Source organism: Schistocerca serialis, chromosome 4 (assembly GCF_023864345.2).
Source record: "Schistocerca serialis cubense isolate TAMUIC-IGC-003099 chromosome 4, iqSchSeri2.2, whole genome shotgun sequence".
NCBI lineage: Eukaryota > Metazoa > Arthropoda > Insecta > Orthoptera > Acrididae > Schistocerca > Schistocerca serialis.
The window spans coordinates 51,408,198-51,425,285 of record NC_064641.1 but is presented as its reverse complement, the minus strand read 5'-3'; the positions used below and the strand labels follow the sequence as shown (position 1 = coordinate 51,425,285).

The 17,088-nt window shown below is 44.4% G+C and overlaps 1 protein-coding gene across 1 annotated transcript in view; it reads right to left on the bottom strand.

Moving 5' to 3' along the window:
- Positions 1–17,088, bottom strand: part of LOC126473738 (facilitated trehalose transporter Tret1-like) — a 181,490-nt gene that overhangs the window by 98,416 nt on the left and 65,986 nt on the right. Inside the window, exon 2 of the mRNA XM_050100986.1 lies at positions 9,584–9,764. Within this exon, the coding sequence (XP_049956943.1) occupies positions 9,584–9,764 (181 nt within the window). The remainder of the gene's footprint in view (positions 1–9,583; positions 9,765–17,088) is intronic.

Here is a 17,088-nt window from a genome sequence, read left to right as displayed (position 1 = left end):
CTGTAAACAGAATCTGGATTCATCCGAAAAATGACGTTATGCCATTCGTGGACCCAGGTTCGTCGTTGAGTACACCATTGTAGGCGCTCCTGTCTGTGATGCAGCGTCAAGGGTAACCGCAGCCATGGTCTCCGAGCTGATACACCATGCTGCTGCAAACGTCGTCGAACTGTTCGTGCAGACGGTTGTTGTCTTGCAAACGTCCCCACCTGTTGACTCAGGGATCGGGCCGTGGCTGCACGATCCGCAGGAGCCATGCGGATAAGATGCCTGTCATCTCGAGTGCTAGTGATACGAGGTCGTTGGGATCTATCACGGCGTTCCGTATTACCCTCCTGAACCCACCGAGTCCATATTCGAATGCTCTGAAAAGCTAATCATTTGCATATCACAGCATCCTCTTCCTGTCGGTTAAATTTCGCGTCTGTAGCACGTCATCTTCGTGGTGTAGCAATTTTAATGACCAGTAGTGTAGTTGAGCGACAGCTGAGGTGGTAGAAAGGGCAACGCCACTGGCAAATGAATGATGGGAGAAGAGTGATATGGCGTGATAAATCACACTATTCTTATGACAATCCAATGGAAGGATTTAGGTTTTGGTGAAAGCCTGGAGAACGTTACCTGCCACCTTTGTTTTACCAACAGTGAAGTACGGAGAAGGTGGTGTCACGGCGTGGTGGTGTTTTCTCGTGGTTAGGATGTGGTCCTCTTACAGCGCTTAAGAAAACTCTACATGCGGAAGGATCTGAACCCATTTTACAGAATTGTGTATTGCGCAGAGCAGAGGAACTATTCGGAGATTATGACTGACTGTATCAGCACAACAACGCACTCTGTCATAAAACAGCATATCTGAGATGAATGTTTTTGGACAATAACGTTCCTGAAATGGACTGGCCTGCCCAGAGTCCCGGCCTGAACAAAATGGAACACGTTTGGGACGAGTTAGAGTGTTGACTTTGCTCCAGACCCCAATGTCCAACTCTTCTCTGGTTTCAGTCTCTATGAGGGATGGGCTGTCATTCACCCTACGGACATTTACGCACGTCATTGAAGATGCCCCAGAAGACTTCAATCCGTCGTAAAGCCGAAAAGTGGACACATTCCATATTAATGTCATCTAAGAAGCGTTCGGATACTTATGATCAGATAGTGAACACTGTACGGTTGTGCTGAAGTGCTAATCATCCGCATATCCAAGCATGTAGTGCACTTGACGTCAATCTAACGTTTATTACAAGCAGCCTTCGTGGTCTTGCAATTTTAATGCTCAGCAATACAAATGACCGTGTAACTCTGGGAATCAGCCAGGTATTGTGCAGATCTTTTTTTAGTAATAATAAAAATACCTAAATAAGGAAGTTAATTTTTTTGTAACCAGAAGTCAATTATTTTGTTTGCCAAATTCTGTAACTTAATATCTTCTCTCCTTTGAGTCCGTATTAAGTTGAACTTACTTCCATACTGTCGAGCTCTACGCACTTCTGTTAGGTGATTCTTCTCCTGACGCCACAAAACTTTTTGTTCTTGACCTTGTAGGTAATGTAATTTTTATTTATCGGACTTCTTCCTTATATAGGGTGTTACAAAAAGGCACGACCAAACTTTCAGGAGACATTCCTCACACACAAAGAAAGAAAATATGTTATGTGTACATGTGTCCGGAAACGCTTACTTCCCATGTTAGAGCTCATTTTATTACTTCTCTTCAATTCACATTAATCATGGAATGGAAACACACAGCAACAGAACGTACCAGCGTCACTTCAAACACTTTGATACAGGAAATGTTCAAAATGTCCTCCGTTAGCGAGGATACATGCATCCACCCTCCGTCGCATGGAATCCCTGATGCGCTGATGCAGCCCTGGAGAAGGCGTATTGTATCACAGCCGTCCACAATAAGAGCACGAAGAGTCTCTACATTTGGTACCGGGGTTGCGTAGACAAGAGCTTTCAAATGCCCCCATAAATGAAAGTCAAGAGGTTTGAGGTCAGGAGAGCGTGGAGGCCATGGAACTGGTCCGCCTCTACCAATCCATCGGTCACCGAATCTGTTGTTGAGAAGCGTACGAACACTTCGACTGAAATGTGCAGGAGCTCCATCGTGCATGAACCACATGTTGTGTCGTACTTGTAAAGGTACATGTTCTAGCAGCACAGGTAGAGTATCCCGTATGAAATCATGATGACGTGCTCCATTGAGAGTAGATGGAAGAAACTAAAATGAGCTCTAACATGGAAACTAAGCGTTTCCGGACACATGTCCACATAACATCTTTTCTTTATTTGTGTGTGAGGAATGTTTCCTGAAAGTTTGGCCGGACCTTTTTGTAACAGCCTGTATACAGGCAGCAAGTGTGACATGACCTCCTTGTGGTGCGCGGAAGAAAATAATAAGGCCTCACATTTTTGCACTGAGAGAAATTATTATTCAGATACCGTGAAAGCTACTACGCGCATCTCATATCTAAACACGTCCTCTCTCCACGAGAACTCAAGACATAAGGTAACAAAAAATTTAATGAGGTCTTTATCATTTGTACTCGCCTTCCGCCGTAGCAAAATACATCTTTTGCGGGCGCTTACAATGGTTACCCTTGGCTTTTCCTACGTACCAATACAGTATCTATGAAAATTGAAGCGCTATTAGAGTTTGTCCAAAACTTCTCGTGTAGCGAAAGAGAGCGCTTCTCTGCAGAAGTGGTCTGAGTTGCGAAAACTGAACTGAGACACTCCCCTTGGCTTTCGCCCGTCCGGGAGGCACATTCTCGAAGCGTCTGAGTTCAATGCCTGCCACAGGCGGCGGAGCGGCCACGGCGAGGCGACAGGAACTGTTTGAAAAGCGGCCGTTACGCCTCGAAACTTCTGCAGCACTCGTGTTTGTTTCCGCGGAGACCGGCCGTGTAATTACATGTCAGCTGCCTAGCAGAGCTTGTCATTGCGTGCAATCGGATTCCGGAGTCCTTGCGCTTCAAGGCCATCGCTCCTAAATCTGTTCTGTGCAAGCCACCGCACGATATGAACTGGTATTAAAAACCATCTCCTTCCACACTGACATCTGTACTCTGCAAACAAATTTGTAGCTCACGGCATTTGCTACTTACTACTGTTGTACCACATGTTAAGATTTCTTCCCGTTCCATTCGCCTATAGATCTCGAGAATAAGGACCTCTTAAATGCCTCTTTAAGCGCTGTAATTAATTTTACATTGACTTCGTGATACGTCGTGGGCTGAAGTACATCCCTAAATTCCCCACCTAGTACTGACTCCTGAAAATCTGTAAATAGTTATGACATCTATCTTTAAACATCTCTCAGTTCAGATTTATCATCGTTCCCGTGATGGTCTTCTGTGAGGCAAACACACTTGAGCCCCTTCGGGCTGCCCTTCATTCTATAAGTTCAATATTCTAAATGGTATAGATTCTCCGAACTTTGAGCAACATTCTAAGATGGATCACGAGTAGATTTTTTATTTTGAGATCAACCATATTTCTGCAGTATCCCGCTAATGAACTGAAGTGTCGAACGGTCTAAGGCGCTGCAGTCATGGACTGTGCGGCTGGTCCCGGCGGAGGTTCGAGTCCTCCCTCGGGCATGGGTGTGAGTGTTTGTCCTTAGGATAATTTAGGTTAAGTAGTGTGTAAGCTTAGGGACTGATGACCTTAGCAGTTAAGTCCCATAAGATTTCACACACACACACACACACACACACACACACACACACATTTGAACTGAAGTGTGCCACATGTTTTATGTTCACTTGAGCCTATATGACCGTATTGATACTGTAGTCACAGAATATTTGTTTCACTATTTCGAGAAGTGCATCCCTTAACATTTAAAGTAAGCTGCTAAGGTTTGCACCACTGAAATTTTATCGAGATGTAACGATAATCGAGTTGCTTCTCCGTGACTCTCGAGGAGAGTGTCACAACCTAATTTCCCAGAAACTTCGTTCAATGTAAGAGAGATCAAAACAGGCGAATACATGTCTCGTCGCAGGCCACTGTGGCCGAGCGGCTCTAGGCGCTTCAGCCCGGAACAGCGTTGCTGCTACTGTCGCAGGTTCGAATCCTGCCTCTGGCATGGTTGTGTGATGTCCTTAGGTTAGTTATGTTTAAGTAGTTCTAAGACTAGGGGACTGATGACCTCAGATGGTAAGTCCCATAGTGCTCAGAGCCATTTGAACCATGTCTCGTCTTATCCGTACATACTCTACCGTTTCTGAGAAATGACGTTCAAATGTTTCGACGTACTGTAAATGCCTCTTAGCGCGCCTCGAGTTTACTGAAGGGGATGGCTCAGGGAACGGCGTCGCGGCATCACATTTTCGCGGCCCGTGTTAGAAATCCAATTGTTGTCTTTATTTCATTTTATTTTTTGTCATTTATTTATTCATGTCTTTAGAGGGTAACTAGACGAATGTTTCTTATCAAGCTAGGAGATACAAGGATGTTATATTAATTGTATAATTACAACTGTGTTTGACAATAAGTAGCATACATTCATTATGTAATATATATGGCAATGGTATTTTCAGGGGTTAAAATCTTTTTAAATTCTCATATTCCTATATTTCATTCTTACATCAATTCTAATAATAATTACTTATATTTTATTCTTATATTTGTTCTTCAGGCAGATTTGGTTCATTCCCTTGGATGACACCAGACGCTGAAACCCTCGAACATAGAAATTCCGAACACCATCAGCATCGCACGAAGACAAGCCACAGTGACATTTCTTCATAGGAACCTCACTCGGGAGAGAAATGTGGTTAACATTGCTGAAGATTTCTCGTGTTTTTAATAATCTCGGTGGAAACCACGGATAACGAATCACTTTTCCGAGAACTGGCGCTTCCAGTTGATTACGAATCAAGAAACACTATAGAAACTTCAGAGTAAAAATTTTCAAACAATTTTCTTATTCATTTACGTTTTTTCAGCAGGCAGACGAATAACGACAACGTTATTTCAATATACATTAGAAAACATTCCTGCCGTAATCTTCTACGGACATGGATAGGTAAATGAAAACAAAAACAAAAATTAAAACAATAATTTGGTTTCAAACTCAGGTCGCAAAACAATGAAGCCACAACGCTAGCCGCTGTACCACCGCTAAAAGGCAAATAAAGTTCCTCGAAAACTTTGACCGTCGGTATCTAAAAAACGGTCGAATATCTAGGAATAAACTGAGACACATGATCGCTTATTGTGACTCCTCTTCCATTGAGCGAACTTTTTGTGTTATGGCACTTGCCGGTTCTAAAGCCACGGTTTTGATTCCCCGTCAGTCCAATAACTCTCTTCTTGTCTCGTGTCACTTGTTTTTCCTTTGACAACGTTAATGTGAAAAAGGCCGGACTGCATCGCGATTAAGAACCTACATTAAACTGTAAGTCATCCACAACTGGTTGGGTAAACCAGGAATAGGAATGCAACGGCATACCACATCCAATAGGCCTTTCCTAGGAAAGCTCTGTGCTGTTCAAAGCAACTATCGGGTTGGTAACAACTTTACTTTACTTCATTTTAAGTAACTAGCTGCAAAAAAGCAGCGGGTATTATTCACACTGCCATGCCGTGTACATACAACCAGTAAATCCCCACCCCGATTCTTTAAAGAACCGAAGTCCTATGTATAAACATCGTGTGTCTGTTGTTCGATGATAACGACTGATTGCCACGATAGCCAGTGCGGAAGATGGAGTTATTTGCTACGTAGACAGGCTATGTCTGCTATGCATGCGACGCCCTGTTGCCTTGGTGGATGACGGTTTCGGACACGGCTTTCCATTCACAGTTTATTTTTTCTCCTGGAGCCCTCTAAAATCTCTAGTGTTTTTCAATACACAAGATATAATAGACAGACACCGACAGCGTCGAAATTATAGGGGCTAAAGTCTACCTACTCACAAGGCAACCTCCCCATCGCACCCCCGTCAGATTTAGTTACAAGTTGGCACAATAGGCCTTTAAAAACTGAACACAGATCAATCGACAAAACAGGAAGAAATTGTGTAGAACTATGAAAAAAATAAGCAAAATATACAAACTGAGTAGTCCATGCGCAAGATAGGCAACATCAAGGATACCGTGAGCTCCGGAGCGCCGTGGTCCCGTAGTTAGCGTGAGTAGCTCCGGAACGAGAGGTCCTTGGTTCAAGTCTTCCCTCGAGTGAAAAGTTTACTTTCTTTATTTTCGCGAAGTTATGATCTGTCCGTTCGTTCATTGACGTCTCTGTTCACTGTAATAAGTTTAGTGTCTGTGTTTTGCGACCGCACCGCAAAACCGTGCGATTAGTAGACGAAAGGCCGTGCCTCTCCAATGTGAACCGAAAACACTTGATCGCAAGGTCATAGGTCAATCGATTCCTCCACAGGAAAACACCTCAGATAATAATTGTCTTAAAATAAGAAATTAAACTTTTCAGTCGAGGGAAGACTTAAACCAAGGACCTCCCGTTCCGCAGCTGCTCACGCTAACCACGGAACCACGGCGCTCATGAGCTCTCACTATCCTTGATGTTGCCTATCTTGCGCATGGACTACTCCGTTTGTATATTTTGCTTATTTTTTTCATAGTTCCACACAACTTCTTCCTGTTTTCTCGATTGATCTGTGTTCAGTTTTTAAAGGCGTATCCACTGTGCCAACTTATAACTAAATCTGAGGGGGGTGCGATGGGGAGGTTCCCTTGTCAGCAGCTATCGCCGCCTGCTCCGCTATCAGTTGTGCTCAATGAATAAGGGCAGACCTTTCAAGAATTCTGAAATTTTACTTAATTTAAAGGAAAGAAAATATGAATACAAGTGTTCACTGTGGCAGACAACAGAAAACAAGTTCCAAGGAGTGCACATTACTATTTACTTTGTTGTTACAAGAAGTTAAATAAAATTAGAGAAGGTGTTCAAAATGTCTGCCTCCAGCGTGCCTGTCTTTCGCTTACCATCGACTGATGCATTCGCCGAAAGGTACCGGGTGCGTTGCGAACGTCTTCACACTCTGCATATATTTTTAGAATTAAGTCTTTCACTGATTCCACTGGAGTTTCATACACCACATTTGCCAGATGACTCCACAAGAAAAAATTCCAGAATTAAGGTCAGGTGACAGAGACGGCAAAGTTACAGGGCCACCTCGACCAATCCAGCGATCTCCAAACATCTGTCCTATCTGGGTTGTGGCAGCTAGATTGAAGTGTGTTGGTGCCCCATCATGATGAAACCACATACATCGATGGACTGCAAGTGTCACCTCCTGAGGTAACTTCGGCAGCACTTCTGAAACGAACGTCGGATGGCTATCACCTGTGAGTCGAGGAGAAAGCAATCAAGTAATTGTGCATCAAGCCAGCCCATAAATTTGTGGTAAACTTTTCTTGATAACTTCGTCCGTGGGTGACGTGGGGGGGTTCTCTTACAATTTCAGTTGTGCGTCTGGATTCGTGATTTCCTGTCAGAGAGGTAACAGTTTGTTGTAACAGACGGAAAGTCGTCGAGTAAAACAGAAGTAATATCCGGTGTTCCCCAAGGAAGTGTTAAAGGCCGTCTGTTGTTCCTTATCTATATTAACGACATAAGAGACAATTTGGGTAGCCATCTTAGATTGTTTGCAGATAATGCTGTCATTTACCATCTTGTAAAGTCATCAGATGACCAAAACGAATTGCAAAATGATTTAAATGAGATATCTGTATGGTGCGAAAAGTGGCAATTGACCCTGAATAAAGAAAAGTGTGAACTTATTCGCATGAGTACTAAAAGAAATCCGCAAAATTAGGATTACGCGTTAAGTCACACAAATTTGAATGCCGTAAATTCAAAAAAATGCTTAGGGATTACAATTACAAACAACTCAAATTGGAATGATGACATAGATAGAGCGAAACAAAGACTCCGATTCATTGGCAGAACCTTAGGTGCAACAGGTCTACTAAAGAGACTGTTTATACCATGCTTGTCCGAGCTGTTCTGGAATATTGATGCGCGGTGTGGGATCCGCATCAGTCGGGACTGGTGCATGACATCGAAAAAGTACAAAGAAGGGCAGCTCGTTTTGTATTATCGCGAAATAGTGGAGATAGTGCCACAGATATAACTGGAGTGGCGATCATTAAAAGAAAGATGCTTTTCGTTGCGACGGGGTCTTCTCATGAAATTTGAATCACCAGTGTTCTCCTCCGATTGCGAAAACATTCTGTTGGCACCCACCTACATAGGGAAAAAAGATCATCACGATAAAATAAGAGAAATCAGACTCGCATAGAAAAATTGAACTGCTCGTTTTTCCCTCGCGCCGTTAGAGAGTAGAACGGTAGAGGGACAGCTTGATGATGGTTTATTGAACCCTCTGCCAGGCACTTCATTGTGAATACATGAGCAATCACGTAGATGTAGAAATCAGAAAAATTGAATGATTTATTCAAGAGAAAGAGCTTCACAAATTAAGCAAATTAAGCAACTCAATTATGTGTTGGTCCACCTCTGTCCTTTATGCAGTTGGTTGTTCGGCTTGGTACTGATTCATAGAATTATTGGATGTTCTCCTGAGGGATGTCATGCCAAATTCTGTCCAATTGGCGCGTTATATCGTCAAAATCCCGAGCTGCTTGGAAGGCCCTGCCCAAAATACTCCAAACGTTCTCAACTGGGGAGAGATCTGGCGACATTGCTGGCCAAGGTAGGATCTGGCAAGCAGGAAGACAAGCATTAGAAGCTTTTATAATGAGATTTCCATTCTGCAGCGGAGTGTGCGCTGATATGAAACTTCCTGGGAGATTAAAATTGTGTGCTGGACCGAGACTCGAACTCGGGACCTTTGCCATTCGCGGGCAAGTGCTCTACCGACTGAGATTTTCACTTGGAAGGTAGGAGACGAGGTACTGGCAGAAGTAAAGCAGTGAGGACTGGGCGTGAGTCGTGCTTTGGTAGCTCAGTCGGTAAAGTACTTGTCCGCGAAAGGCAAAGGTCCCGAGTTCGAGTCTCGGTCCGGCACACAGTTTTAATCTGCCAGGAAGTTTCATTAGAAACTTTTGCCGTGTGCAGTAGGGCAATATCGTGCTGAAATGTAAGCCGAGAATGGCTCGCCGTGAAGGGCAACAGAACGGGCCGTAGAATGTCGTCGGCATACTGCTGCGCCGCAAGGGTGCCACGGATGATAGCCAAAAGCATCCTGCTATGTAAATAAATGGTGCCCGAGACCGTCACTGCTGGTTGTCGGGCCATATGACGGGCAACAGTCAAGTTGGTATCCCACCACTGTCCAGGCCGTTTCCAGACGTGTCTTCGGACTTGAATCTCACTGAATGGAGTAGGGCTGTCTTCAGTGATGAGTTTCGTCTCGGATTGAGCCCCAATGACCAGCGAAGACAGTGCCAGAGCGTAGAATTCATCAAATGTTATGTGGTAATTGCCACTTACGGTCGTCTTCATGGCGACTCCACACTGGGCCAGTTGGACCAGGGGACTGATGACCTCAGATGTTGAGTCCCATAGTGCTCAGAGCCATTTTTTTGAACCAGTTGGACGCGGCTGTGGGAGTGGAGCGGGAGCTGGCGGGGCGGGACTCACCTGGCGCCCAGCGTGGCACAGAGGGCCCCGCCTATGACGGGCCCCAGCGCGGCGAGCAGCGGCAGCAGCGACGCCACCCACGAGGCGGCCTCCAGCGACAGCCAGCCCGCCTCCAGCAGCTGCGGCAGCGCCGGCGACGACCAGCCCAGCGACGTGCCGCAGCACAGGTACGCCAGGTTCGCTGCAACACCAGCGCGCGCTCCTCAGGTCCTCTCGTCCCGTCTTCCGCTACAGCACACCTCGCTGCCTCACTCAATGGCTATGTTGTACAGCACCCAAGCACCACTGGACCGTGTCCGTCCTCCCAAAAATTACCCTGGGTGCTTAGAGTCGGAAGGCAGACGCGCGGGTGATGGGTGACTGTTTATGATGTATGTAGGTGTATGTTACTCCGTCAAGTGTAGTATGAGGGTCATTTTTACTCTTTTTATGAAAGCATCATAGGACTGTTTACTGAAATTTTGATCTATATGTGGAGTCTGTTCTTTTGGACATACCCAAAAGAAGAGACACCACATATACACTACTGGCCATTAAAGTTGCTGCATCAAGAAGAAATTCATATGATAAAGGGTATTCATTGGACAAATAAATTATACTAGAACTGACATGTGATAACATTTTCACGCAATTTGGGTGCATAGATCCTGAGAAATTAGTACCCAGAACAACCACCTCTGACCGTAATAAAGGCCTTGATACGCCTGGCCATTGAGTCAAACAGAGCTTGGATGGCGTGTACAGGTACAGCTGCCCATGCAGCTTCAACACCATACCACAGTTCATCAAGAGTAGTGACTGGCGTATTGTGACGAGCCAGTTGCTCGGCCACGTTTTCAGTTGGTGATAGATCTGGAGAATGTGCTGGCCAGGGCAGCAGTCGAACATTTCTGTATCGAGAAAGACCCGTACAGGACCTGCAACATGCGGTCGTGCATTATACTGCTGAAATGTAGGATTTCGCAGGGACCGAATGAAGGGTAGAGCCACGGGTCGTAACACATCTGAAATGTAAAGTCCACTGTTCAAAGTGCCGTCAATGCGAACAAGAGGTGACCGAGACGTGTAACCAATGGCACCCCATACCATCACGCTGGGTGACGAATACACGCTTCCAATGTGCGTTCACCGCGATGTCGCCAAACACGGATGCGACCATCATGATGCTGTAAATAGAACCTTGATTCATCCGAAAAAATGACGTTTTGCCATTCGTGCACCCAGGTTCGTCGTTGAGTACACCATCGCAGGCGCTCCCGTCTGTGATGCAGCGTCAAGGGTAACCGCAGCCATGGTCTCCCAGCTGATAGTCCGTGCCGCTGCAAACGTCGTCGAATTGTTCGTGCAGATGGTTATTGTCTTGCAAACGTCCCCATCTGTTGACTCAGCGGTCGAGACGTGGCTGCACGATCCGTTACGGCCATGCGGAAAAGATGCCTGTCATCTCGACTGCTAGTGATACGAGGCCGTTGGGATCCATCACGGCGTTCCGTATTACCCTCCTGAACCCACCGATTCCATATTCTGTTTAGTCATTGGATCTCGACCAACGCGAGCACCAGTGTCGCGATACGATAAACCGCAATCGCAATAGGCTACAATCCGACCTTTATCAAAGTCGGAAACGTGATGGTATGCATTTCTCCTCCTTACACGAGGCATCAAAACAACGTTTCATCAGGCGACGCCGGTCAACTGCTGTTCGTGTATGAGAAATCGGTTGGAAACTTTCCTCATTTCAGCACGTTGTAGTTGTCGCAACCGGCGCCGACCTTGTGTGAATGCTCTGAAAAGCCAATCATTTGCATATCACAGCATCTTCTTCCTGTCGGTTAAATTTCGCGTCTGTAGCACGTCATCTTCGTGATATAGCAATTTTAATGGCCGGTAGTGTATAATTAAAGCGAGTACGTCCAGTGATCTGTTCAGTACGGATGCACACCAGGTTCGAAATCTTACGGTAATCGTCAGAATGCCGAGAGTAATGAGAATGATTGGCAAGGGTCACAACATTAATAGTGCGTGGAATTTGGGTCTGATGGGAGGCGTGCTAGGGTAGTCCGCGCAGGTGCAATGGACACTCTGTTTTGTTGACTTGGTGGTCAGAGCGTCGTCCTAGTAAGCAACACACATGGGTTCGAATCCCAGTCTACCACAAATTTTCAATTTTCTCCATTGATTTTAATCGAGGCCCACTCGCAGCCAATGTCTCTAATTTCTTCGTGTGTGAATTTCTCTGATGTAGAGGTGCAATTTTTGTGATTTTTCGTGAGACATTATGGATATTTGCTATATGAGGGAGTAGATGGGTGGCTGGCATAATTTTGATGTAATATCTTTATTGGGGACACACCTACCAGCTTCCGATTAAACACAATTCAGGACAATACAAAACGATTGAATGTATGAGATGACGCCACAGCAGTACCTTGCGAAGTCTGGTAAGCTGCTGCGCTCTCACTATAGGGGTTGGTAGAATAAGACTGCGCAACCTTTGTGTGTAGTTATTCCAAGTAGAGTGTTATTCAGTTTCAAGGCAAAAATACATCACAGGAATCATACGAGGGCAAATAACTGCCACTGATAAGCAATTTGGGGTACGGTAGTTGTGCATAGTTGTCAACCATATATTATGACATTTTAGATTTAATCTTCCAATGTTGCAGTAGTGTGTTATTTTATCCAAATGTTGTAATAGCATTCGGAGGATCAAAAGAACGTTGCGAGAGCTCTTATATGTCTAGCGTCGTCAGAATATACCGCTGGTTCACAGTCGAACTGTTTAGGTGTGTCATTTCTATTAACAGTACATGGAATAGGCTCGAACATCGAACCTTTTTGTACCCTTGCTTAAAGCGGTCGTATCTGGCACACAACCTCTAATCGGCCTACGAAATACGCTTTTGCACTTTTGTTTGTTTTCGAGGTATCTTTAAACGTTGTCTGCCACCAGCATTTAATGTTTCTCTGATGATTTTAGGGGACGGGACAAGTAAAGGGAAACTTCACCCCTCATATAAGGTATGGCAAGGCTAGGAGCTGTGTGCACGGGGGTTAGCTCTGTCTAGTTTAAGTGATCACTAATGTGAGAAATGGGGCTTATAGTTATTACTTCATGTCGATGGTGTGGTTCCTTTTCCAGGAGTAGTGATAAGTAATGGCCAGAATGAACCATGGACTTATTACAGCATAAACTGTTTGCACACATCACAACGAAATGAAACGTAGCTTGAATTCATTAACAACTACTACAGTACTAAATTACTCTTTCATAGTATAGGTTGACAGAGCACTCGAATTCTTAAGTCTAGAGGATTAGGAAGTCTAGGTAGAAGGTAGAAGCTTTATTTGTTCATGTTTTCATTACCTCTGTGCTCATTATGTCGTAACTAGTGGAAGTCTTCAGGCAGACAATGGATATTCTTTGGGTTTACCAACTTTGAGATGACACAATGGAGTAGTACAGAAGAACCTGTAGCCTGTGTTGCTGAATGTTGTCTGAGATTTTGTAGTGTAATGTTTAAATATTCTGAAGGAAAGGTCATTTTAGATTACTCAAATATTTAACCATTCATTACGGCTGCAGGCGAGTTTTAAATGGATGTTTTTCCCTCAATGAAGAATAAAACATTCCTAACATTGCTAAGGTTAGGATGCCATCATTGGAAGGGGGAGGTAAAGGATACTCTTAACTCCACAATTCTTCCCTCCTTTCTACACACTTATTTCAAAATTGGCTAAAATGTGAACACATAATATACGCATTGCAGTTGATCTGAACAGCAAGAGAGGAATGTTGAAATCAATATTTGATTATGCTATGTGACAGCTTATTCTCAAACGGTATGCAGTATGTTTCATAATGCTATATACACATCCCCACAGTCAATACAGCCGATCCTTTAACGTTGCATCATAACAGCAGACAATATTCAGTACTAGCAGTGACTGCCCAGCTTATTACTTCTTGTCTTCTCTTCCTTTTACTACGGAGAGGTACCTGTCATTTTCTGCAGCCTTGAAAGCTTCCAAGCTAGCTCAGACGACATAGGTTACTTAAAAGACTCAGATGGCTCTGTATGCGTGTTTAGAGCTGAGAGCTGTCCTTCGGCGCAGATAGACAACACAGAAATCACTTTGGTCCATCTCCGCACACCGGGAGGCCCAAGGGCTGGTCTGTCTCCTGTAAAACTCCATTGTATGACACTTAAAGAAAGTCTTTTAGAAAGATAACGTGTGTAATCAGGTACAAACACTAAAATGGGAGAAGCATCCACTGTTACACTGCAGTCTCGGCACGAAATAATGTTTTTTGAAGTCCTTGCAACGGTCTGTCTGGTTGTCTTGCAATGATTATTCCTGTAGAATGAGCACTTACCCACGTGTGCCTACTTGTGCCCCATTCGATAGGCCAGGGTTAGAAACCTATTGCCGGCCGGAGTGGCCGAGCGGTTCTAGGCGCTACCGTCTGGAACCGCGCGACCGCTACGGTCGCAGGTTCGAATCCTGCCTCGGGCATCGATGTCTGTGATGTCCTTAGGTTAGTTAGCTTTAAGTAGTTCTAAGTTCTAGAGGACTGATGACCTCAGAAGTTAAGTCCCATAGTGCTCAGAGTCATTTGAACCATTTGTACCAGAAACCTATTAAGACGTGGGAGAGATTTAGTGTCTTCCTCCCCACGCCAGGCCGCCATTGGTTAATCACGACAAAATCCGTGACAGTTGGAGTTTAACTTATGTATTAAATTATTACTAGTCGAGACTCGTAGGGCTGTTGCAATTGGGTGGTGAGATTCTTACAGTGGCAAAAACAGCTGCTTCTCAGAAAGTTACGTCGAACGGCACTTGCAGCTGGGATAGCTAGTCGATTGATGAGGCGAGACCTGATGTCATAAGCAACCAATGTCTGGGAATCTACTGTATGGATATGAAATAAGTTTGAAGGTCGGGTCACTTTCAAATATCCCACTTCGAAGTATGTGCATAAGCTGTGAAGAGGACGCCGTTGTCAGCCCCTAAGATCACGTAACATTTTTGTCTGACTAGAACAATGGCTGCAAGAAATTGGTACGTTCGATACTAGGAGGTCTGGCTGTGATCTCCACGGATGCGCTGCAATCTCGACTTCGAAGAGGACGTCCTTCCGTCACACGGAAGAGAACTCGAGGACAAGTATTCAGAATACTGCCCGTGCCATGTGCTCCTACACCACACGGGTCACAGCTCATTGTCTCCATTGTGTGCGTAAAGTGAAGTGGATGATTTGAATGCGATCCGACCTCAACCTGATTTTACATCAAAGCAGTATATTTCCGGACATGAGTTCCTTATCAATATTTCATCTACGAGGTCCGCTCTACAGCCCCTTGAAATCTGTACTAGGTATTTTGAATCGCCCTGTAAAAGGATGTCTCCATTTTAATAATGGGTACAGGAGGAAAGCTGGAGTCATAATTTCCAGCCCTTACTGCCGCTGGTTTCCACATTCACGTTGTATGAGGCTAGTAAGAGTGAGCCGGTGATGCAATCACCGAGTCGGGGGTACAAGATGCTAGTTAACTTTCTTCAGGGGTTAACTGCACAGATTTAACGTCCGCGGTCAGCTAGTCGATTCCATCACCACTTTGGCGATTCTACTGATGTTCGACTTATTTTTTGGAGTTATTTTTGTTAATGTATCTACATCTGCATCTACATCCATACTCCGCAAGCCACCTAACGGTGTGTGGCGCAGGATACCTTGAGTACCTCTATCGGTTATCCCTTCTATTCCAGTCTCGTATTGTTCGTGGAAAGAAATATTGTCGGTACGCCTCTGTGTGGGCTCTAATCTCTCTGATTTTATCCTCATGGTCTCTTCGCGAGATATACGTAGGAGGAAGCAATATACTGCTTGACTCCTCGGTGAAGGTATGTTCTCGAAACTTCAACAAAAGCCCGTACCGAGCTACTCAGCGTTTCTCCTGTAGAGTCTTCCGCTGGAGTTCATCTATCATCTCCGTAACGCATTCGCGATTACTAAATGATCCTGTAACGAAGCGCGCTGCTCTGCATTGGATCTTCTCTATCTCTTCTATCAATCCTATCTGGTACTGATCCCACACCGGTGAGCAGTATTCAAGCAGTGGGCGAACAAGTGTACTGTAACCTACTTCCTTTGTTTTCGGACAGCATTTCCTTAGGATTCTTCCAATGAATCTGTCTGGCATCTGCTTTACCGACGATTAATTTTATATTGTCATTCCATTTTAAATCACTCCAAATGCTACTCCCAGATAATTTATGGAATTAACTGCTTCCAGTTGCTGACCTGCTATATTGCAGCTACATGATAAAGGATCTTTCTTTCTATGTATTCGCAGCACTTTACACTTGTCTATATTGAGATTCAATTGCCATTCCCTGCACCATGCGTCAATTTGTTGCAGATCCTCCTGCATTTCAGTACAATTTTCGATTGTTACAACCTCTCGAAGTACTACAGGATCAGCCGCTAAAAGCCTCAGTGAACTTCCGATGTCATCCACAAGATCATTTATATATATTCTGAATATCAAGGGTCCTACGACACTCTCCTGCGGCACACGTGAAATCACTCTTACTTCGGAAGACATGCCGCGTTCTGTTATCTAGGAACTCTTCAATCCAATCACACAATTGGTCTGATAGTCCATATGCTCTTACTTTGTTCATCAAACGACTGTGGGGAACTGTATCAAACGCCTTGCGGAAGCCAAGAAACACGGCATCTAATAGTTACAGTCATTCTTGCAGTCAGTGGGCGTATCCGCGATTTAGTTTCATGACTACGCTTTTACTGTGTTCCCCACCTGTGCCAAGGCTAGGTTTCACAATTACAATGCCTAATCCACGTATGAAATGTTCACATACTTATCTTAATGGTAAATTCATATGTTGGTGCTTCATGGTAATAAACCAAATTGTTATGGCCGCTTGTTCTATTGTAGATAGATGAGCTTCTACATGAATATACCCTTACGTGGTGGGGTACCTGTATTCTTATGTTTGATTGGGCCACTCCTATAAGTTTGCCTTCAATAAGACGTTTCCGTTTCGTGACATGGTTTTCTTTCTTAAATTTACATTATCTTATGGGGGAGCTTTCCTTCTCTGTAGGTCACCAGTGATAGGAAATATAGAGTCTTGGTGATGTGATGAACAGCTCAAGTGGTACCTCACAATAACATTCATTTAAACACTGTTACAAACATCGGCCATCTGAACCTGGAAACAACCTCCTCAGCTCCTCTTTGACACCAGTTTCATTAAAACAAATCTTGAAGCCCTTTGTCCAATTAATCTGTGGTAAGAAATGAGTTTTCAAAAATTTCCTTTTGTATTTCGTGACGAAACTTAAAACACGGCAACGCGCAACGGGAATAAGTTTCGCCTAGTCACAGTAACCGCTACTCTTTGCTACGCAGCTATCCAAACAGAATATTAAGGTACCAGTTTCCCTTTCCTGAGAAATTACCATTCCTATCA